The sequence below is a fragment of the Zootoca vivipara genome, chromosome 9 (assembly GCF_965207765.1).
Source record: "Zootoca vivipara chromosome 9, rZooViv2.hap1.1, whole genome shotgun sequence".
Classification (NCBI taxonomy): Eukaryota; Metazoa; Chordata; class Lepidosauria; order Squamata; family Lacertidae; genus Zootoca; species Zootoca vivipara.
The window spans coordinates 66,634,545-66,658,894 of record NC_142592.1 but is presented as its reverse complement, the minus strand read 5'-3'; the positions used below and the strand labels follow the sequence as shown (position 1 = coordinate 66,658,894).

Here is a 24,350-nt window from a genome sequence, read left to right as displayed (position 1 = left end):
CTCGTCGGGAGGGGGAGCCGTAGAGCTGCGCGGCGGCGGAGGCGCCCGGGAACTACAGCGGAGGGCGGGCGAGGATTTGGAGCAGGAAGCGCGGGCGGAGGAGCGGCTCCCTGGCCGGCTGTGCACGGGGCTGGGTTGCTGGAAGCCGGAGGGGTCTCTCCGCAGGATGCATCCCGGGCTGGCCGTGGGGCTGGTCTTCGGCGGGTGCTGCAGCAACGTGGTTTTCCTGGAGCTGCTGGTCAGGTGGGATGCTGGGGGGGGGGGGAGGAGTGGGGCAGGGATAGGGAACCCACCTGCCAAGATCGGGGCGCGGGGGGCATCCCCAGAGGCAGCGGAACAGTGCAATTGAGCATTGGGAAGGGGTTACCCAAAGGTCATCCATCCCAACCCCCTGGCATGCAGGAATCACGGCCCCACAGTCCCTGGCAAATGGCCACCCAACCTCTCGTTTATAGAATCATAGAAGCAAAAGCAGCGGTTGACTATATGCTGCTTCGGAGCCTGGGAGGGCAGGCAGGCAGCTGGCCACCTCCCATCAAGATAGATAAATAAAAATACTTAATTAAAAGTATAAATAATCAGAATGATTAGAATTGGAACGCTCACTGAGCTAAAAAGTAATTAAAAACAACAGTTTGCGGAGACATTTCCTTCCAAATCTGCTAGACAGAGCCAGGCAGGGGGTGGTAACAGGTGGGGGTATATAAACTATATATTCTGTAAAGGTAAAGGGACCCCTGACCATTAGGTCCAGTCGTGACCGACTCTGGGGTTGCACGCTCATCTTGCATTATTGGCCGAGGGAGCCGGCGTATAGCTTCCAGGTCATGTGGCCAGCATGACAAAGCCGCTTCTGGCGAACCAGAGCAGCACACGGAAACGCCGTTTACCTTCCCGCTGTAGCGGTTCCTATTCATCTACTTGCACTTTGACGTGCTTTCGAACTGCTAGGTTGGCAGGAGCTGGGACCAAGCAACGGGAGCTCACCCTGTCACGGGGATTCGAACTGCAGCCTTTAACAACTTGGGACCAGTTTACCCGAGAGGTCACATTTCCCCATGTGTGTCCACTCAGCGGAATTTGCACCGTTACATGTCATCCCCGTTCCACACTTGTAAGAACTGGGTCGTTTAGTGTGGCAGCGGCTGCTACCCTTCAGAACTCCCTGCCTGTTGAGATCAACCAGGCTCCTTTGCTGTGCTCTTTTCCAGCACCTGCTGAAAGCGTTCTTGTTTAGAGAAGCCTAAGCAGATGCTTAGGGACGCGGGTGGCGCTGTGGGTTAAACCACTGAGCCTAGGGCTTGCCAATCAGAAGGTCGGCGGTTCGAATCCCCGCGACGGTTTGAATTCCCGTTGCTCGATCCCTGCTCCTGCCAACCTAGCAGTTCAAAAGCACGTCAAAGTGCAAGTAGATCAATAGGTGCCGCTCCGGCGGGAAGGTAAACGGCGTTTCCGTGCGCTGCGCTGGTTTGACAAACACCAGCTCCCTCGGCCTGTAAAGCAAGATGAGTTCCGCAACCCCAGAGTCGGTCACGACTGGACCTAATGGTCAGGGGTCCCTTTACCTTTAAGCAGATGCTTAGAAAGTCGAAGTGATTTTAATCTGTTTTGGTGTGTTAACTTTGGCATGCTTAAAAGTGAGTTTGTGATCCTTCCCCCAACTTCCCCTTTTATAAACCGCTATGAACCAGCGGCGTATAAATTGAATGAATGAATCAATGAAAGAGTTGGCTTTGCCAACCCCACCGGTGCTTCTTGGGGAAAGTCCAGTGTGTGGATAGTACCAAATTAAATGGACTAATGGCGTAAGGCCGCTTACCTCTGTTTCCATGGAACAGGTGAATCTGAGATAGATTTTTTATTTTTTAAATGCATCTAATGGTGGAAGGCAGGCTTTGGCATCTCAGCTGTGAGGAAAACAGCAAGCCGGGCCTGTGTCCTTGAAATGGTTTTCGGGATATTAAACGTCTGTGTACAGCATCTCAGTCTGTGTACAGCATCCCTTTCCTTGTTGCAGGAGGGGGGAAAGAGCAGGGATACCTTGCGAATGCACTCTGGATTCCCTAGGGAAGCTGAGGTGCAGGTCTGGCTGGGTAAAAGCGAGTCATCCATTTTCAGATTTTGGCGTGGCAGCAAAACCGGCTTGGTTTTTTGATGTTTGATGTCTTACTGTGCTTTAGTTTGTTGGAGGCCGCCCAGAGTGGCTGGGGCAACTCAGTCAGATGGGTGGCATATGAATCATAAATTTCCACCGCCCTCATCTTGTATGGTTGCCCTGTGGGGTCACATGTTCTGGGAAGGAGGGCAACTTGGATTCTCAGCTGCTGTGAACGCTGCCATCGTGATCCCTTTGGGGGTCATTTGGCTAGAGAGGTTACAGGGAACCAGACAGGGCCTTTTCGGTAGTGGCACCCACCCTGTGGAACGCCCTCCCACCAGATGTCAAGGCAATAAGTAACTATTTTACTTTTACAAGACAACTGAAGGCGGCCCTGTTTAGGGAAGTTTTTAATGTTTGATGCTGTACTGTTTTTAATATTCGGTTGGAAGCCGCCCAGAGTGGTTGGGGAAACCCAGCCAGATGGGTGGTGTATAAATAATAAATTATTATTATTATTATTATTATTATTTCTTCCCTTCTTTGGCGATCACTCGTAGCCGAGTAAGATTGTCTTAACAGTGAGTCCGTAAGTGACTGTGGAGGCCAATTCTGGATCCACACTTCCTTCCACAGTGGGGACATAGCATAGATTTCCAGGTGGGAGTTGATAATAATAATAATAATAATAATAATAATAATAATAATAATAATAATAATTTATTATTTGTACCCCGCCCATCTGGCTGGGTTTTCCCAGCCACTCTGGGCAGCTTCCAACAAAGATTAAAATACCGGTACATTAAAATGTCTCACATTAAAAGCTTCCCTGAACAGCCTTCAGATGTTTTCTAAATGTCAGGTAGTTGTTTATCTCTTTGACATCTGATGGGAGGGCATTCCACAGGGTGGGTGCCACTACCGAGAAGGCCCTCTGCCTGGTTCCCTGTAGCTTTGCTTCTTGCAGTGAGGGAACCTTCAGAAGGCCCTCGGTACTGGACCTCAGTCCAGAACGATGGGGGTGGAGACACTCCTTCAGATATACTGGGCCAAAGGTTTGCCAAGTGTGCCTTCCTCTTAGCACGTTTCTCCCTTTTGTCCTGAGTTTGAGCGTCCTCAAAGCCCACATCGCCTTTGGTAAATAAAGGCTGTTCTCCAACTGGAGTGCTCGCAGGCCAGTGTTTCCCAGTTGTCAGTGTTTATACTACATTTTTAAAAATTTGCCTTGAGAGAGTCTTTAAACCTCTTTTGTTGACCACCAGCATTACGCTTTCCATTTTTAAGTTCGGAATAGAGTAGTTGTTTGAGGACCGGGACATTCGCAGGGAAACCAAAATGCTTGTTTACAAAGCTATTGTGCTACCAACCTTACTGTATGCTTGTGAAACATGGACCACTTATAAACGCCATCTCCAACTCTTCGAAAGATTCCATCAATGGTGTCTCTGAAAATTTTTACACATTGCTTGGGAAGACAGGCGAACTATCGCCAGTGTACTGGAAGAAGCAAAGATCACCAGCATCAAAGAGATGATTCTTCAACATCAACTTCATTGGACTGGTCATGTTGTACGGATGCCTGATTCTCGTAGAGAGGGCCTTTGTGGTGTTGGGGTCAGACCTGGAAGACCAGGGTTCAAATATTCATTCGGCCGCGAAGCTCCCTGGGTGACCTTGAGCCCATCACTGCCTCTCAACTCAATCTACCTCACAGGGCTGTTGTGGGGATTAATTGAGAACCATGTGCTCCCCCCCCCCTTGAGCTCTGTATCAATGCAATAAATAAAGAAATAGGTTAGGAGTGGGTCCATTGCCTTGCAATGGCAACCATCCTACCTGGATGGACAGAGAGTGCTCTGCTGGTTGCTTTCCGGTTGACCAGACAGATCCATAGAATTGTAGAGTTGGAAGGGACCCCAAGGGTCATCCAGTCCAACCCCCTGCAATGCAGGAATATTTTCAGTTGTCCCATACGAGGATCGGACCTGCAACCTTGGTGTTACCAGCAGCACGCTCTAACCAACGGAGCTGGCACTTCCTAGTTGGGGAAACATAGAAAGCTGCCTTAATGTGGAGTCAAACCATTGGTCCATCTAGCTCTAGTTTTCTCCCAGCCCCTACCTGGAGATGCTAGGAAGGTGAGCTTGGGATTTCCTGTGTTCAAAGCTGAAGCCCTTCCCTTCAGCTCTTGCCAAGAACGCAGGAGCAGGTGGACTTTGGTAAGACGCCATGTGGTGCTCCCGAGATACGAGTATCCCCTTGGGATCACTTCTGCACAGGTACGTTGTTCTTTAGCACCCAAGTTGCCAGTGTGCAAATTCTTTTAGCAGCTTGCAAAGTCTCCGCCCGCACCTTACATTTAAAGCAGTATCGTGCCACTTTTGGCATTTCGGATATATTAGGAGATCCCTCTTTCCCTCGGAAAGCTACAATTTCCAAAGTGAATAGAATCACAGAGTTGGGAGGGACCCCAAGGGTCATCTAGCCCAACCCCCTGCCTTGCAAGAACCTCAACACACGGTTCCCCATCTAGTCTGAAACTGGACCGGACCCTGCTTAGCTTTGCAGGCGTGCTAGCAGTTTTCTTCTTGCACCACGAGCTTTAAACATTCGATCCCCTTCCCACTCTGTGAGACGCAGCTCTCAAATCTGAGAGATGTCTTAAGACTTAAGAAGTCATTTTGAACTGAGCCTTTAAAAGTGCTTGCGGCCAGGAGGACCCCAGTTTCTGTCGTGGCAGGTCATGCTATAAACTCTCCTGCCACAGGGAAAAGGTGTGACCAGCAGTAAAAGTCCCCATTTAGAATAACTCTTGATGTAACTGGGTAGACAAAGCAGCTTTTATGTTTGCATGAATTGCCTGGATTGTTTGTCTTGGGTGTTGACACAGGAGCGGATGATGGTTCTTTCAAAATATGTTTAAGAGCTTGTAAACCTTTGCAGCTTGAGATTGGACGTATAAAGAAGGACCCCCGGGAGGGAGACGTTTCTGGGATTCACATAAGACCGGTCTGCTTGCTGCTGCTTCTTACATAGGTCGATTCTTAGCCACGTTGCATTGCATATAAAGTGATGTTAATTCCTTCCAGGTCCTCGGTCTTTCCCCTCTTCGAAAAGGCCATTGTTTTATTGTTTTAACTCTTAGTTGTTGCCGTAATGAAAGACACGATCCATCTTGGCAAGGCAGGCTCTGAAATCTGAGCGCGGCAAAGTCCCTGCAAAAGAAATCTAAAGGGTGGAAGCTTTCTCTTTGTTTTATCAAAATAAAAAAATTCCTTCCAGCAGCACCTTAAAGACCAACTTAGTTTTTTTTATTTTGGTATGAGCTTTCGTGTGCATGCACACTTCTTCAGATCTGAGGAAGTGTGCATGCACACGAAAGCTCATACCAAAATAAAAAACTTAGTTGGTCTTTAAGGTGCTGCTGGAAAGAATTTTTTTATTTTGTTTCGACTACGTCAGACCAACACGGCTACCTACCTGTAACTACATCTTTGTTTTATGTATGGTTAGGGACAGAGTTTTCAAATATAACTTCTCTTTTCTCTTTCTTTCTCTCTCTCTCTCTCTCTCTCTCTCTCTCTCTCTCTCTCCCTTCTCCGCTTCAAACACAGGGAATTTCCAGGATGTGGGAACCTGATTACCTTTGCCCAGTTTTTCTTCATAGCCATCGAGGGTTTCATCTTCGAAGCCAATTTTGGAAGGAAGCGGCCCACCATCCCCATCAGGTACGGCCACTCAAGATGGGGGCCAAGGTTATGTGGGTCCAGTGACACCTGGGGGGGCACAGAATGTTCCCCATCCCTGGCTTACCGGGGTGGGTGGTGGGTGGGGAGGTCTGGTTGCAGAGATTGTGGAAGGGCGGCATTCATTCCCATCGCCCCTGCCTGAATGTGTTCTACTTGCATCTATTGCCTTTTGTTTGTCGTTTCTGGTGACTTCATAGTTCTGGAGTCCAGCAGGCTCAAGGGTAGCCAAAAGACAACCCCAAAACCCACCCACCCAAGGTTGCACGTGGGCCACAGGTCACCTTGCAAAAGGATTGGGGAGCAGATATATTCCCAGGCTGCCCACCCCCATTGTAGACGCCACTGCTTCCCCGCTTGGAGGGAGCAGGGACATCAAAGCAGCACTCTTGTCTAAACTGCTCATCGTGAAAATGCTCCCCCCCCCCCTCTATGCTGGGCTTACGGGGCAAATCCCTTTGCGCTTCTCCTTCTAGGTACTACCTGATCATGGTGGCTATGTTCTTCACGGTCAGCGTGGTGAACAACTACGCCCTCAACTTGAACATTGCGATGCCTCTGCACATGATATTTAGATCGGTGAGTCCTTTTGCTTTTCTTTTTTTTAAATAACAAAAGAATATTTATTAAGTTTCCATTTTATCACATTTAACCAAATCCTTATTCATTTACATATTTGCTCCATCGAGCTTCGACTTCCCTCCCTCCCGTCTCATGGTTTCCATAATTCATTATTACTTCGTAGCAGTAATAATGTTTTTTCCCCCCAGGACCATTTGCAGTCATCAGCAATCGTTAACAGCCATCTACAGGTTTACCACTCCCATCAGCCCATCACCCATTCCCATCACCCCCACCCCCCACCCTCTGAATATACATAAGGGTCTGGTGGATTCTGTTTCAGTGTATCTGACGAAGTGTGCATGCACACAAAAGCTCATACCAAAATAAAAACTTAGTTGGTCTTTAAGGTGCTACTGAAGGAATCTTTTTATTTTGCTTCGACTCAGACCAACACGGCTACCTACCTGTAACTACTTCGTAGCATTTATACATTTTCCCATTTACGTTTCACTCCTGTTAATCACAGAATTTTAAACAAATATAAAAAGGTACAAATCCTCAGCATTGCAAGTTTCCTTACAACAACCCTGCTGGTGTTGTTAATGGATTACAATTGTCCTTCACATTTACTCCAGTCTTTTAGGAAAGCTTGATCACACTGGTTTTGGATTTTCCCGGTCAGACTCGCCAATTCTGCATAGTCCATCATCTTCGTCTGCCACTCTTCTAACGATGGAATTTCCTGTTGCTTCCATTTTGGGGCTGAAAGAGTTCTTGCTGCTGTTGTCGCACGCATAAAGTTTTATATCTCTCTTTGGGATCTCATTCCCTACTACAGTGGTACCTCCTTATAAGTCTGCCCCGTCCAGTGTCCATTTCGGCAGACGTCCGCAGCAAACCTGGAAGTACCAGAACGGGTTACTTCTGGGTTTGGCGCATGCGCAGAAGCGCTAAATCGCACTTTGCGTGCATATGCAGAGCAGCGTTTTGTCGAGCGTCCTTTTCGTAGAGCGTCCGGGGCTCTGAAACAGATCCTGGACTCAAAACAAGGTACCACTGTACAGGTGAAACTCAGAATATTAGAATATCTTCGAAATGTGCAGTAATGCAACTTATTATTTTTTCTTTTTCTTTTAATTTTTACAAATGCTTTCTTTTGGAAATTCCACAGTAATAAAACAAATAGTTAACAATAATACAAAAATAAACATCGCTATTACATTTCATTATTTACATTCCATTTTTAATTGACCCGTCTAACGACAAATAATTACAATTACAACAAATAAAGGCTTGACATATCTTGCTTTGCATGTCATGCATCTATCTCATATATTGGTTTCAGCTTTTAAGTTTATTTTGTTTACCAATAAAACAAAATTTATTTAAAACTAAAGATGCCAAGTGCTGTTCTCATCGGCACAGCATTTCCCCAAGATGTTGCTTGCAGGAGTCCCCTATAGAGAGGTCCAAAACATAAAATGGTAGACTTGAGCGCTTATTCACTGTTTACCCACTTTGCTTTTTAATTCTTTCCACGACCCTCTCCGGCTGCCTGGCCTCTTCAGGGATCTCTGATAGCAAACATGGCTCTGGGCATCATTATTCTGAAGAAAAGGTACGTCTTCTTTATTTTGCTGGGGCTGAAAATAGTCCAGAGTCGAGGTAGCGCACGGGGTGGCAAGGGGAGCTGGCTTGCTCTCTTTCGCCCATTAGCGGCTGGCCCACAAATGGGGGTGGGGCTGTTTCTCCTGGAAGAGGGGGGCCTTTTGAAATTCAGGTGGCTAATCGGTGGCCTTCCAGATCTTGCAAGGCAGCAACTCTAAGGCACCACCTGCCGTATCCGGCACACAATTCAGCACGGCCAGCAGTTTGGGATTGTGGCAGCTGCAGTCTCAGCAACATCAGGAGGGCACCGGGTTGGGGAAGGCAACCCAAGAGGGTTGGACTAGATGGCCGTTGGGGTGTCCCTTCCAGCTCTTGCGATTCTATGAGACGGTGAGTGTGTGTGCAGGCATGTTCACGCGGGGAAGACCGCTGTAAAATTATTGCACGGTTGTTTTGGGCATTGCTTTGGTTATGTGATCTCTCCGAACCATGAGGACTAGGAGAATGCGTTTTATCCTTCCTCTTCTGGCTTACTAGCTGGAAGCCGAGATCCTCAAGGCTTTGCCAGAGCTGTCGGGTTCTGCCGCGGAAGCCCAGTCTATGCAGTGATTGTTGCAACGTGGGTTTGAAGGGAGAGATTTGCCAATTGTGTTATTGAGCTAGATCTGATCCTATACAGTGGTACCTCGGTTTATGAACACAATTGGTTCCGGAAGTCTGTTCATAAACTGAAGCGTTCATAAACATGAAGCAAACTTTCCCATTGAAAGTAATGGAAAGTGGATTAATCCGTTCCAGACGGGTCCGTGGAGTACTCAACCTGAAGCATACTTAACCCGAAGCATGGGTATAATTGGTTCCGGAAGTCTGTTCATAAACTGAAACGTTCATAAACTGAAGCGAACTTTCCCACTGAAAGTAATGGAAAGTGAATTAATCCGTTCCAGATGGGTCTGCGGCGTTCGTAAACCGAAAATTCATAAACCGAGGTGTTCATAAACTGAGGTTCCACTGTAGTTTGCATTGCCTGCATTGTACAATTGTGAGTGTATGGTTGAGCCCCCCCCCCCCCAAATATCCCTGGGATGTCTTGCTTAAATGTATTTATTCTTTGACTCTCTCTGTGTGCCAAAGGGTGATGTGGGCAGGACAGAATGCCCTGCTAAGCTATCAAGGCCGGATGACTGTCTTGTCTGACGCTATCAGTCTGATGCACAGAACAGGCAACCCCCCACTCAAGGCTGCTGGAAGATGCTACCGGGGTAGCATGAGTCAGCATGTGTTTATGCACAGGACCGGACACAGGAAGATCCTTATATGTACTTGTGACCCCCTTGCGTGCGCACATTTACAGAGGAGGGGGAAAGGAGCCCAAGAAGTGTATAAGAAGCTTTGCAAATTTGTGTTACTTTACTCTTGTCGTGGAGCTGACCACCAAAAGTCTCTTATTAATAAGAAATTAAATTCTTTCTCTGAATTCAACCCTTGGAGTCTTGTTGACTGTCTCTGTCCTTGCCTGGGCGCAACTTAAGGACCCTTATCAGCTAATAAGGCTACAGGTTCTTACATTGACCCCCCCCAACAGCAACAAAGGGCATTGTTCCCTGTAAGGTGGGCTTACTGCATGGTCCTGGGCTTTCCTGGTTCTGCTGAAACCCCCCCCCTCTCCTCCTCCTGCACAGGTACACCATCTCCAAATACACCTCCATAGCTCTGGTGTCTCTGGGAATCTTCACCTGCACCTTCATGTCAGCAAAGCAAGTGGTAAGGACCGCCACGTTTCCTCCTCCTTCACCGTAGCCGTGTGACCACCAGCACTTCCCCTTCCTCTTGTATGCAAATCACCATCGGAAAGAGCACAGTTCAGTCCCTTGGCTTAAAAGCAGGATATTCCCTCTCTAAAGCAGGAATGACTTGGGCCATATCCGGCCTCCACCGGATTCCTTGTGGCACCAGGGATGGGCAGCTGGCGGCCTGTGGGCCTTGAAGCAGTTTTATCTGGCCCCTGTGGCCTTGCCTGGTTTGAATCTGGCTGTCTTGCCAGGTTGCTACGTGCAGGACTGATTGGCCAGCATCTGAGTAGTCACTAACTCGCCACGCTGCTTTAGAGTGTTTCCCCACCACTACCAACTTTTTAAAGATGGATTTTTTTTCTATGTATGGAAAAAACGTTTGCCCACTTGTAAGGAAAAGTGGGAAAGAGATTACATATAAGAGGATAGAGTCCTTGGTTATATTTAGGTTTTATGCATCATGTCTCTTGGTGCTCAAACACATGTGTTTCATAGCTGTGAATCCCACACACCTAAGGTAGCGTTGGCTGTGTTTTAGGGCCTGTTACAAAGGTCCTCTGGTTCTACAGCAAAATACATTTCCATTCCCCAGGCCTTCAAAATATTCCACCAAGTTGTCCATCCCTGAGTTGCAAGTTGTCTCCCATTTCAGAGGAAGGCTGGCTTCAAGCCAAGCAGGATTTGGTAGGAATGTTCTCTTATTTAAATGCACAGGTTGAATTTCTCTTTCTCTCTCCCACTTCTGCATCTTTAGAGTTCTATGTCAAGCGCAAGTGAAGATGAAGAGAACGTCTCTGCTTTCCTCTGGTGGCTGCTAGGTCTGTAACTGCTAATACTTTTATGGTTGTGGCTTGCTGTTCAGCAGAAAAAAAGCCCAGTGTGCCTAGCACTGATTGGCCAGCACTTGGGATGTTGCAACTCCACACTTCTCCCTTCTTTTTAAGTGGCTTTTCCATGTTTGCCATTTAATGTGGGACGAGTAAAATTTGCCCTATGTTACTAAGCTGGAGAGATATACAAAAAAATGGGTATAGTTTTTTTTATCTCTCTTATGCCACTAATGACTAATGTGTGCAGACAGGAGGCTAGAAATCCTTTTCCTGGGCTAGCTCAGCCTTCTGCATCTGGAGTCCCTCCAGAGGTTTTGAGCCATAACTCACATCAGCCCCAGCTGCCCAAAACGTATAGATGGCACCAGGATACAGGAGCTGAATTGTTACTATTTTGGTAAAGTTCCAATTCAGAGGCTGCTTGGCTCGGAACAAGGTGTAATATGCTGTGCGCTGGAGTGGAATCCAGAATCCGAGCCAAACTCCGTAGCCTGTCTCAGCCGTAGAAACCCTTTGCAAATATTGCGTAATGTTAAGACATTCCCATAAATGAAGTTGCCTGAAGCTTTTTCCCCCCTCCCATGGATCAAGCCCACATTTCTCTCCCCACCTTCATCATGGATTCGACAGACGTGCTGATTCACTCTCCTGTCGCCTGTCTCATTCCTTTCGGCAGGCTTCTCCCTTCGACTGTCTGCCTTTAATTAAGTTACAGGGAGGTAGCCGTGTTGGTCTGACGTAGTCAAAACAAAATAAAAAAAATCCTTCCAGTAGCACCTTAGAGACCAACTAAGTTTGTCATTGGTTTGAGCTTTCATGTGCATGAAAGCTCATACCAATGACAAACTTAGTTGGTCTCTAAGGTGCTACTGGAAGGATTTTTTTTAATTTTTATTTGCCTTTAATTAACCACAAGTTGCAACACTGGACCGTCTCCACTGCCATCATTCAGCCCGGACACTGAGGTCCAGCTCCTTCTGGCGGTTCCCTCACTGTGAGAAGTGAAGTTACAGGGAACCAGGCAGAGGGCCTTTCCGGTGGTGGCACCCGCCCTGTGGAAAGCCCCCCCCCCACCAGATGTCAAGGAAATAAGCAACTATCTGTCTTTTAGAAGACATCTGAAAGCAGTCCTGTTTAGGGAAGTTTTTAATGTTCAATGTTTTGTCGTGTTTTTAATATTCTAATTATTATTATTATTATTACTATTATTATTTAATATTAAGAGAAAAGCACTGTAAGCAGTTAAGCCCAGCCTGTTCACTCCACAGGTATCCTCGCGCTGACCTTTGCTCTCCTCATGTCGGCCCGGATGGGGATCTTCCAAGAGACCCTCTATAAGAGATTTGGCAAGCACTCCAAGGAAGCCCTCTTCTACAACGTAAGTCTCTGTGGACCAGATCGGCCTCGTTCCTTTCTTGACAGAAGGTAAACCGGACAAATCCACGCAGGCGTTGGACATGGGACGATGAAGTTCAGGGAAAGTTAGACGTTCGGCTGAAATCAGTGCAGTTTGGAGTAGTTGGTACCCAAACTTTCTCCGCCCACCATCCTCTTGGTTCCATAAGCTCATTCCCAGCGCCCCCTACCCTATAAAAAGTGGTATTCAGAATAGTGCTTTTACACTACGAAAGGTAACAACACAATGAAATTCAAAATTATTTGCACATTTGTTCAAAATCCAAGGAAAACTGTTTTGCTTATTCATGAACATGACCAAATGATACCAGCTTTTCAAAGTCTGATAGTCATTTATACCTCCGTCACCCCCCTGCCACCCCCTTTCCTCTTAGCACACCCCCCCCCAAAGTACCACTCTCTTTGGGAACCACTGATTTGAGTGTGTGCTTAACAGGTTGTGTAGACCCACTTTCTGCATTCATCAGAATGAAACAGTAATGTACAACCTCAGGCTATTTGGGGGGGGGGCAATGGGGCGACAGGTTGTGTTTCATATCTAAATGTTGCTCCGTGGCGACGGGATGCCCTTCCCATTGCAAAACAGCTTCCTGCAGTCGTCAGTGAAGCTTTTGCCTTCTAGCACAGGCCCAGTTCAGATGCAATGCTTAGCTAAACTGTGGCTTGGCAGAAACGTGCAGGCTCCCAGTGAGAAGGCTGTGGCTCCTCCAGTCCTCCTGCTCTGCTTTGAGCTAGGCCACATTTTGGCATATCATTGCACCCAAACCAAGACTTGTGGTTTGGGGTGAAGCACACACCTCTGGGCCAAGAGCTAAGCTGCCTCTGATATGTCTTAAAATCCATTCTTAAAAACAAGCCATCTGCATATCTGAGCCATCTGCATATCTCAGATATGCAGATGACACAACCTTGATGGCAGAAAGTGAGGAGGAATTAAAGAACCTTTTAATGAGGGTGAAAGAGGAGAGTGCAAAATATGGTCTGAAGCTCAACATCGAAAAAACCAAGATCATGGCCACTGGTCCCATCACCTCCTGGCAATTAGAAGGGGAAGAAATGGAGGCAGTGAGAGATTTTACTTTCTTGGGCTCCTTGATCACTGCAGATGGTGACAGCAGTCATGAAATTAAAAGACGCCTGCTTCTTGGGAGAAAAGCAATGACAAACCTAGACAGCATCTTAAAAAGCAGAGACATCACCTTGCCGACAAAGGTCCGTATAGTTAAAGTTTTGGTTTTCCCAGTAGTGATGTATGGAAGTGAGAGCTGGACCATAAAGAAGGCTGATCGCCGAAGAATGGATGCTTTTGAATTATGGTGCTGGAGGAGACTCTTGAGAGTCCCATGGACTGCAAGAAGATCAAACTTATCCATTCTGAAGGAAATCAGCCCTGAGTGCTCACTGGAAGGACAGATCCTGTAGCTGAGGCTCCAAGACTTTGGCCACCTCATGTGAAGAGAAGACTCCCTAGAAAAGACCCTGATGTTGGGAAAGATGGAGGGCACTAGGAGAAGGGGACGACAGAGGATGAGATGGTTGGACAGTGTTCTCGAAGCTACGAACATGAGTTTGACCAAACTGTGGGAGGCAGTGGAAGACAGGAGCGCCTGGCGTGCTCTGGTCCATGGGGCCATGAAGAGTCGGACACGACTAAACAACTAAACAACAACAACAACAAGCCATCCACACGATTCCATGTTTACATTCTCTTCCGTTCCTTCCCAGCTCTTAGAAAGGTTGGCCGATCATTTATTATTATGGTTATTTGTTAAATTTATATACCACCCTTCATCATAAGATCTCAGGACAGTTTGCAGAGTAAAATACAAGAAAATTAAGAGTCAGTGCTTGGCAGCCAGTGTGGTGTAGGGGTTACGAGGGTTGAACTTGTATCCCGAAGAACCAGCTTCAAACCCCTACTCAGCCATGAAGCTCACCAGGTAACCAGTCGCTGTCTCTTAGCCTAGCCTACCTCACAGGGTTGTTGTGAGGGAGAACCCTGTGCACCAAAACTTGAACTCCTAGGAGGAAAATGCAGGAAGCAATTGTAATGATAATTAAATAGTTTATTTTTTAAAAAGGAAATGCTGGCCGTTCTGTTAGTACACAAGTCCTGTCCCTGTTTCCTCTGGGGCACCTCTCTCAAGGTCTTCTTTCCTCCTAACAGCACGCCCTCCCCATCCCAGGTTTCCTGCTTCTGGCTCCTGACATCTACAGACACGCCCTTCTCTTCAGCCAATCTGGTAAGCGGGGCTCATTTTTCAATATTGCTTCTGGACAGATTCCTGCTATCGGCCAGGAAACAAATTCAGCTCTGCTAGGTGAGGCCAATGCCCCCTCTAGTCCAGAATCCTGTTCTGGACATAGTCCTGCCCATTATAGGAAACCCGCAAGCAGGACCTGAGCACAACAGCAGAATTGCCAACCTGTAATGCCCAGAATTTTATATTCAGAGCCATACTGCCTCCAACATGGAAGGGGAGTGCAGCCATTGTGGCTGGCTGCCATTGACAGCCCAGCAGCGCTTGCCCTTCCTGTCCTCGCTCCGTAAGCTCTCCGTAAGTTACCAGAGATGATGTTCTCGCAGTGTGTGCCTTACACAGAGAGGAGGACGTGTTGCCTTAGGCCACATTCGCACCATGCGTTCAAACTGCTTTCATACCACTTTGTCATGGCTTCCCCCAAAGAATTCTGGGAGCTGTACTTTGTTTAGGGCACTGGGAGTTGTGAGGAGGCCCATGTTCTTCCCCCACCCAACTACCATCCCCCTTTAGTGGATGAATGTGGCAGTGGCATAGCGTGGGTTGCCAATGCCCGGGGCTGTGCAAACCGGGGTGGGAGGGAGGGAAACGGATGGAGTACGCATGCACATTCAACTGCCCTAACGGCGTCTGCGTCATTGCAGCCGCACAGATAAGAAGAGTCATTCCGTTGTTTGGATGTATATACCTTAGCTGCCAAGTACCCCGTTTTTCGCGGGAAACCCCCGGATTTTAATCCGTTCCCTGCTGTTCTCCCGAATGGAGAAAAATCCCGGAAATCCCCTGGATTTCCTACCTGCCAGGGAGCCTCCATTTTGGGTGCTGCTCTGACCATGTGTGGGCACCGGAAATAGGGCAGAGCGGCACCTGAAGTCGCTTCTACGCATGCCAGAGGCCATCTTGGTGGTCGCCGCATGGAAACACCATCAAAGCATTCCTGACAGATGCCTGCCAAGCCTCTGCTTAAAGACCTCCAACGAAGGAGACTCCACCACACTCCTTGGCAGCAAATTCCACTGTCGAACAGCTCTTACTGTCAGGAAGTTCTTCCTAATGTTTAGGTGGGCTCCTTTGGGAGCATTCAAGATAACCGTTATTACCAAAGAACTACCCATATCTATAGGGGAGGGTGTGTCTGTGCCCGTCATGCGGCCGCCACCAAGATGGCCGTCAGACATGTGTAGAAGCGACTTCCGGTGCCGCTCTGCCCTATTTCCGGTGCCCACACATGGACAGAGCTTTACGCAACTTCCGGTGCCGCACCACTGCTGATCCAGCATTTTTCAGCAGGAGACTTGGCAGGTATGGTATATACACACCACTGTAGGTTTTCCTAGAATTGGCAGGAGATCCATGAAGCTGTGCCTTTGTGTGTGTCTCTCAGTCACGGAGTTGCCTTCTGCTGGGTCAGACCTTTGGTGAAAACAAAGCCTGCAGAGAAATGACCAGAGGGACTCGGAGAATTCACAAGACCGGTTCTTTTTGAAGCTGAGATGGACAGCTGAGAAGAGCAATATCCTTCTTGGTCTGTTTTCTGGCTCCTAGGAAACACCTGCTGTGGAATCATAAACTAGATGATGGATGGGGAACCTTTGGCCCTCCAGGCAATACTGGACTACAAGTCCCATCATCCCTGACCATCGGCCATGCTGGCTGGGGCTGATGGGAGTTGTAGACCTACAACATCTGGAGGGTTACAGGCTCTCCATCTTTGGACGAGATGAATCCTTGGGGGAACCCACTGCTGGGGTGGTTGGCGAGATGCGTTCTTGGTCAGATCCAGTGGAAACCTTGTTTTAGAATGGTACATTTCAGTGCACCTAAGAGCAACACCTGGAGAGAGGGGAGAGAGGGAGTCAGGTGAGCTTGTCCCTCCAAAGCTGCCTAAGGACATGGGCTGCAAAGGACCCCTCCTCACCTTTCTCTTTCTTCCTTCCTTCGCAGAACCGTTCCAAGTCCCAGTGATTGGGCTCACGTTGCCCATAATGTGGTTCTACCTCATCATGAACATCATAACTCAGTATCCTTTTTGGAAAAGGTTCAGCGGGTGATGGGCTTAACCTTCTTTGAGGCTGGTGCTTGGGTTGTCTGAATGTTGCATCTCGCTTAGAGAACCAAAGTTTGTTTGTTTGCAGTAAGTTATAAAGCTCGCCCCTTCCTTGAACGTTTTCAATCCCAGAGCGGGGAGCAAAGTAGTGTAAAAAAATAATAATGGAGGAAAGCAATGTACAAAAACAGCAATACAGTGGTGCCTCACTAGATGAATTTAATTCGTTCCACAGGTCTTTTCTTATAACGAAAAATTCGTCTAGCGAATCCCATAGGAATGCATTGAATTTTTTTTGAATTTTTTTTTTGCCCATAGGAGCGTATTAATTGAATTTCAATGCATTCCTATGGGAAACCGCGATTCGCTAGACGAATTTTTCGTAAAACGCATTCATCTAGCGAGGCAACCTCCGCTAGAAAAAACATTTCGTTAAGCGGAAATTTCGTTAAGCACGGCATTCGTTAAGCGAGGCACCACTGTATCATATAAACAGGACTAATAAGGAACTTCACAGGTCATGCAAAATTGCAGCAATGTAAATTAATGCTTCCAATTTAACAGAGTGCAGGCCTCAAGGTCAGTGGGGCTGCAGATGGATTTGCCGGCCTCCCCCATCTCTCCTTTGCTTATCAGGGTGGCGCAGTGGTCTGAACCACTGAGCCTCTTGGGCTTGCCGATCAGAAGGTCGGCGGGTTCGAATACCCGTAACGGGGTGAGCTCCCATTGCTCCGTCCCAATCTAGCACTTCGAAAGCACACCAGCGAACGTAGATAAATAGGTACCACTGCAGCAGGAAGGTAAACGGCATTTCCGTGCGCTCTGCTTTCTGTCACGGTGTCCCGTTGCGCCAGAAGTGGTTTAGTCATTCTGGCCACATGACCCAGAAAGCTGTCTGTGGACAAACGCCGGCTCCCTCAGCCTGAAAGCGAGGGGTCCTTTACTTTTTTACCTTTTTACAGACCATGTACAGCAATACCTCCACGAACATCTGCCCCATTGGCCGTCCTTTTCGGCGAACGTGGTTACTTCCGGGTTTGCCACTCGCACATGCGCAGAAGCGAAACCACTCCATGCGCGTGCACGGAGTGGCGCTTTGTTGAGCATCACTTTTGTCAAGCGTTCCGGGGCTCTGGAACGGATCTCGGACTCGAAACAAGGTACCACTGTACAGGGTCCACCATTAGATGACGCTCTTGCTTGGATGCCTTCGCTCATGCTTTTGCATGGTTGAGGAGCGGCCTTGACAATGCCAGTGCCCAGGATGAACTAACTTCCCCTTTTAAAAAGAAAAGAGGAGGACTTGGGGAGAGGAAGGAAGTTGAGCAGATAGGCTACTAATGGGGAGCACTGAGCTCATGTCTTGTGTCCTCCCCCGCCGCGCAAATTAATGGATGCATGTTCTCCTCTAGCCATGCAGCTCAGCATGATTTATGCACATGTTCTTACACGGAGACGGAAAGATGATCTGTTCCCAAGATGGCTCACGTCGTATTATGAATCATTGGTTGTACGTGGGAAGGAAGGAACTCTGATGTTTCGCATTTGGAAAGTTAGACCCAGCTCATCAATGAGCTCTGTGCCTTTTATTATTATTATTATTATTATTATTATTATTATTATTATTATTATTATTATTATTTTTAAAATACTTTTTGTTCATATACAGATATAATATTTGTACCGCTAAGCATCTGGTTGTAAAAGAAGAAGAAGAAAGTGGGAAACAGCAATGAAATGCATTGGGTTGGTTCATGTGTAATGCCAAGCCGTGGTTTATTGTGATGGGAATGAGCCTCTCTGAGCCCTGGACTCCTGCACTCGTGCCCTTTTTCCTGTTATCCTTTGGGGTAGAGGAGTTGGGAAGCATCCGCTGGCTCATGAAACCGGCTTGTTTCAACAAACCATTGCTTCAGCACCTGAGGTTTCGGATGTTACGCTAAACTGTAGCTTATCTGAAATGGAAGCAGATGTTTCCAAACTGCCTACCTGCAGCCATGCCAGAGGAGGACAGGGATGTTGGTGGCCGGCACCTGAGCCTGATGTTTGCTGCTGCTTGCTCATGGTTTAGCACTCTCTGTGACCCGTGCCTTTTATCCTCCTGGTGCCACCTACCAAATCAGCCCATTTTTGCATCCTGATATTGCCGTGACCGAATTCCCACCCCAATAGTTCTCCAGAAAGCTTAAGTCTTCTCTGAACAATTGAATTGTGTTAAATCCACCACTTGTAACTGCAGTAATTGTAATGAGCTTTAATTTTTGAGAACCCTCCTTCCCACCCCAAAGCTGGGTTTCCAGTACAGTCATACCTTGGAAGTCAAACAGAATCCGTTCCGGGAGTCCGTTTGACTTCCAAAATGTTCAGAAACCAGAGCAATGCAGCCAATCAGAAGCCGCTGAAGCCCCGTCAGATGTTCGGCTTCCAAAATAAAACCAGAACACTCACTTCTGGGTTTCGATCGTTCGGGAGCCAATTTGTTTGGGAGCCAAGGCATTTGAGACCCAAGGTACGACTGTATTATGGGATCGATGTTCTGTCACACATATATCGCCTTTGCAACTCTGAGTCATAGAACCATAGAATCATAGAGTTGGAAGAGACCACAAGGGCCATCCAGTCCAACCCCCTGCCAAGCAGGAAACACCATCAAAGCATTATTGACATATGCCTGTCAAGCCTCTGCTTAAAGAGCTCCAAAGAAGGAGACTCCACCACACTCCTTGGCAGCAAATTCCACTGCCGAACATCTCTTACTGTCAGGAAGTTCTTCCTAATGTTTAGGTGGACTCCTTTGGGAGCATACAAGATAACCGTTACTACCAAAGAACTACCCATATCTATAGGGGAGGGTGTGTCTGTGCCCTTTCATGCAGCCAACAAACTCTTGTTTCCAGTCCAAGGAAGAATCTCCTCACCAAAGGCCACATCTTCACCAATAATATAATAATAATAATAATAATAATAATAATAATAATAATAATAATAATAATAATAATGTATTATTTATACCCCGCCCATCTGGCTGGGTTTCCCCAGCCACTCTGGGCAGCTTCCAACAGAAAAATGAAATAAAATAATCTATTAAACATTAAAAGCCTCCCTAAACAGGGCTGCCTGTTTATTTCCCCCTTTTATTTAAATATGTGGCTGTGCCCTTGCAGCCCTCTTATTTGCTCGCTGGCTTCTTCAACGCTCGTATCCCTTTCCCCAAAGTCCTTATAATAATAATAATAATAATAATAATAATAATAATAATAATAATAATAATAATGTATTATTTATACCCCGCCCATCTGGCTGGGTTTCCGCAGCCACTCTGGGCAGCTTCCAACAGAAAAATGAAATAAAACAATTAAACATTAAAAGCCTCCCTAAACAGGGCTGCCTTCAGATGTCTTCTAAAAATCTGGTAGCTGTTTTTTCTCTTTGACATCTGGTGGGAGGGCATTCCACAGGGCGGGTGCCACCACCGAGAAGGCCCTCTGCCTACTTCCCTGCTACTTGGCTTCTCGCAATGAGGGAACCGCCCGAAGGCCCTCGGTCCTGGACCTCAGTGTCCGGGCAGAACAATGGGGGTGGAGACGCTCCTTCAGGTATACTCGACTTCAGGTATACTTTGTTTCTCCTCTTGCGCTCTCCCCATCTTAACTCCTCCCTCAGATATGTTTGCATTCGGGGCGTCTTCATCCTGACCACAGAGTGCACCTCCCTGACGGTCACGCTGGTGGTGACCCTGAGGAAGTTCATCAGCCTCATCTTCTCCATCCTGTACTTCAGGAACCCCTTCACTGCCTGGCACTGGATCGGGACCCTCTTTGTCTTCGTGGGGACTTTGATGTACACGGAAGTGTGGAACAATCTGGGGCCTCTGCTGGACCGGAAGGAGAAGAAACAGGAGGAGAAGCAGGAGTGACGGCGGATGTCCCCCGGCCGGAAAAGCAGGTGTCTTCTCAACTGAACCCCGGTTTTCAGTTGAGTTTACTCCATATGGTGCCGAGCAGCAACAGAAGATTCCCTTCTCATGGAAGCGAGGGGTTGATTTTTGTAATACAAAAATAACTGGTTTTGGCTATGCCAAGCGGATGAATGAATTCCCTGGAATGGGGAAATCCCATTTTATTTTGTTTTATTCTATTGTCTGGCTGCTGAGGTAACAAATTGAGCTTGGGTGAGGTCTGGCCTGCCACCATTCTGCTTGAGATGGGCCAGTTTGTTGTTTGGTGCCGCCGTGTCGCGATTCACACAAAGCGCAGATTCTGAGTTCAAAGGCTTCCTCTTGTCTTGTAGCCACTTTGAAACGCCCAAACGACGAAAGAGCAAGGAAGGCCAAGTGGCCACATCCCAGAGATTTAACACGGGGAAGTCGCCACGAGGTGACTTTCAATACCCGTGCGTGATTCTTTGTTTGGAACAGCCTCGCGGAGTGCGGGGCGGCATTCCACACGCCAGTTTAAGCTCTCAATTTGAGGCTTATACCCATGGCAGTGGAGAACCTTTCTTGCAGCAAGATAATGCCCAGAGTGAGATTTTTGTTGGACCAGCTCCAGGTTTGACGGTGAGACCCCCGTCCTAGCTGGGTGGCTACAGCAGACTCCAAGGCCACAGCAAGCCACCATAAACATTTCCCACAGTGCCTCTGACTTAGCATCTCTCTGGGGCATTGTGGGAAATTAAAACTGGAAGCTCCTGGAGCCAGCTGCTTTTTTAAAGAAGGGTTCAAGGCATGCTTCGGAGGTTGTCCCTGCCAGAGTTCTGGGACCTGCCCGACTGCCCCCTCGTATTGCTGCTTTCTGCCCTGCCGACGCTGGCCCTGCCTTTCTCCTCAGTAAACAAGGGACACATAGGCTTGTCTCACATGTAACAACAAACCATGGTTTGCCATTGTGTGAAAGAGCCTTGTTCGTCTGCCTCCTCTCAATGCACTCCAGTTGCAACCCCTTGCTTCCTCTAAATGTGGCAAATGCATTGCACATCAGAAATTTGAAGCCGCAATCTAACTGGTTTCCTGTTCTGGTTTTCAGGCAAACCCATGACAAAAGGGGGGTGAGAGAGAAACCACCCACAAAACAAAGTTGCGTGGAAAACTATTTTATACAAAGTTCTTTCTTTTTCTTTGTAAAAACATTTTATTTTATTTTTTAACAAGACAGCTGGATGATTTTGTTTCCTATTTATTAGCCCCCAGACTTTGGAAATCCATTCTATGTCACTGTCTCGTTTCCTATGCATCTTCTTTGCTATGTTTGTATATTCCCTTGCCTGAAGGGGAAGGTTTTGTTGTGAATCATGTCAGGCCTGGAATAAATATTATTTCAAGCACCTGATGTTTTGCTGCATCTCCCCTGCTTTTTTTTTTTTAAAGAAGAAGCAGGAAGAAAATCTTAGCCCATGAGGGAAAGAGGGAATATACAAGCCTGGGGTTTCATTCATGCAGCGCCAAACCATGGTTTACCCAAACGCTTGCCAGGACAAGTTTGCCATGCAGGGTAACTGGACACCATAAAGTTCTGAACAACCAGGCCCTCCTCGGCGGAGCAGGCAAGAGATGTGTGATAAGCTTGGAATGTGGGAAAGCGCACATTTACTGCCTTTTTTTTTATAAAAAAAATTTTTTTAAAAGAAATTGTTATCCAGCTTGTTTTAACAAGCAAAGATACCAGCAGGAAGGGGCTAGCACAGGAGTGGGGAACTTCCTGGACCACCAAATGTTGCCAGACTGCAACCCTCATCATCTCTGCCCCTTGGCCGCCCTGGCTGGGGCTGAACATCTGGAAAACTGCAATATTAGCCACCCCTGGGTTAGTCAGTCTTTAATGCAGAACACACACACACCCCCAAAAACCCTACAATTCTCAGATCCCTTCGTAACAGTTTGCTGCATGAATGTGCTCAGAAGACTGATCTTGGGCAAAAGCAAGACTGTGAAGGCCCAATCCAGTGTTTACATCCATACCATACATCTGGAATGAGCTTGCACCACGTTGACAGCCATGGCTTCCCTCAAGGAAACTTGGGAACTGTGGTTTGTTACGGTGCTGGGGGAGTTGTTAGGGATTCCCCCCCCCCAGTCCCCTGCAATTCCTAGAGTTCCCTGAGAAGAGGGGATCAATTTTGTTAAGCCGCTTTGGGAATCCTAGTTCTCCGAGGGGAATGGGGGCCTCCTTCTAACTCTCTGCACCCCTAAACTACATTTCCCAGGATTCTGGCCAGGGCAGCCATGGCTGTTCAAAGTGGTATGATACTGCTTTAAATGTGTGGTGCGGATGTGGCCTTACTCCCCCTATCTACCAATGGGAGCGGGGCAGGCCCTCCCCACAACAAGGAGGCCTGGCCTTCGAGGGGGCAGCCAGTACCACGTCTACTAACTCGGTTTGATGGGCCTAATCCTGTGTTAAAGTAGCAGCTACTTACCGGGTGCTTTTGTTTGTTCACTCAAAATTTGAAACCCTGCCAATATTGAGGCTCAGGCCTGGAGGGGCAGGAATGCTAATGGGAAGCCTTTGCGATTAAAAAACAAACTTAAATTATATTCCAAAAGCAGCTATTGTCATGTAGTGCGACGGCATTCGCCTGTTGCGTGAAGATGTGAAGCTTCTCCCTCTGTTACAGGCCTCCCCCTTTACACAATTATGTGAAGCAAAGGGAACTTATATTGCTTGCGCCTCGACCCGATCCATCCTTCTGCACTGGTTCTCTTAGAGGTTTTTTGTTTTCTGTGTTAAGCTTCCCCCCTCCCAGGTAACGTCCTCACCATATGTGTGCATATTTATCGGTAAATGTATTTGCAAGTCAGTTTGAACGCTGTCTTTTAGATAAGAGCAATCGCTTTCCTTTCCCATGCTTAGCGCATCGAATGTTTGGTCGCATATTGCATTTTGCCACGGAGCCCTATGCTTTGTCTTGCATGCTGTTCTATGCGCATCCTGTGCCTCTGGCATCCTGGCGTGCCAGGGGGGCAGCTCCCCCTGTGCATTTTTGGATCCAGGGCTCATTGGAAATCCGTATTTCCACTTCAGCTCTCAAAAGAGGCATCTCCATGGGTGTGTTTGCGGCTGGAATAGCCTCCTGTGATCGCAGGAGCGGAATGTGTGAATCGCTCTGGGCGCCCGCAATGCCCTCTTTTGCTCACCCCACACAAAGGCTGGTGTGTTGGCAGCTTCAAAAATGAAAACGGGATCACCTGACCTTTGGGGTGCCAGCTGTCGCTGTCAACAGCAGGTGGACAGGTGAGTGCCCCCAGGTAGCCTCTCAATTTAGGAGCTGCCTGACAAGGTCAAAGGGTATTTCTCTTTATCATGATAGTGTTTTGTTTTGTTTTTGGCTAGGGGTTCCTCTCCCCCAGTGGAATTAGGATTTTAGAAGTTTCTTTAGCGAGTCCTACCTCTGCCACTGGGTGAAGGACTTGGAGGTTAATAGGTTGGAGGGTCGATACCCCCCCCCCCCGTGTTTTTAGCAAGAAACAAGCTTTGCTAGACATTTGAGAATGTTATCGGTGACTTGGACGAATGTGTGTACAGAGGAAAGCTAGAGGAGATATCTTGTAGGGTTAAACAAAGAACTTTTTATTTGATGAAGAGATGACTTCCTTTAGTTTATTTCCTGTACCTCCTGTCCCTCCTCCCCCCCAAATAAATTTTACCTGAATATGTTTGAGGACTCCTCTAGACTTGTTTATTGTGCATTCGTCCAGATTTTCCGGTGCAAAGTTTTAGTGGAGGGGTTGGACTATATTCAGTCTTGATTGAGCACTCATCCAGATTTGGTTATGGGATGTTTATTCGCCTGCTTGTCCCAATTGTTCATTCTACTCTTCTCAGTGTGTTTTATCATCACTTTTCCAGCTGCAAAAAGTCCACTTTCTTTTACAAATTGAATTTATTGCGCTAGAGGCCTGGCCTTTAACTGTGGGTACGGACTCACTGGGGGTGGCCCACGGCCGGGTTGCAACAGGAGCAATACCACCCTGCAAATATATAGTAAAAGA

At 47.5% G+C, this 24,350-nt stretch overlaps 1 protein-coding gene across 2 annotated transcripts; it reads left to right on the top strand.

The window, feature by feature from the left end:
* Positions 1–35: 35 nt before the first annotated feature.
* On the top strand, positions 36–24,014 carry SLC35B4 (solute carrier family 35 member B4). Of its 2 annotated transcripts, none has more exons than XM_035127485.3 (10): positions 36–243; positions 5,713–5,826; positions 6,321–6,423; positions 7,977–8,026; positions 9,699–9,780; positions 10,564–10,627; positions 11,908–12,017; positions 14,223–14,298; positions 16,261–16,336; positions 20,027–24,014. In XM_035127485.3, exons 1-10 carry the CDS (start codon positions 167–169, stop codon positions 20,277–20,279), a joined length of 1,005 nt encoding a protein of 334 aa, XP_034983376.3. In that variant the 5' UTR covers positions 36–166; the 3' UTR covers positions 20,280–24,014. The 2 variants fall into 2 exon arrangements, with proteins under 2 accessions (XP_034983376.3, XP_034983378.3); XM_035127487.3 differs by lacking the exon at positions 36–243 and adding an exon at positions 4,213–4,377.
* The last annotated feature ends 336 nt before the right edge of the window (positions 24,015–24,350 follow it).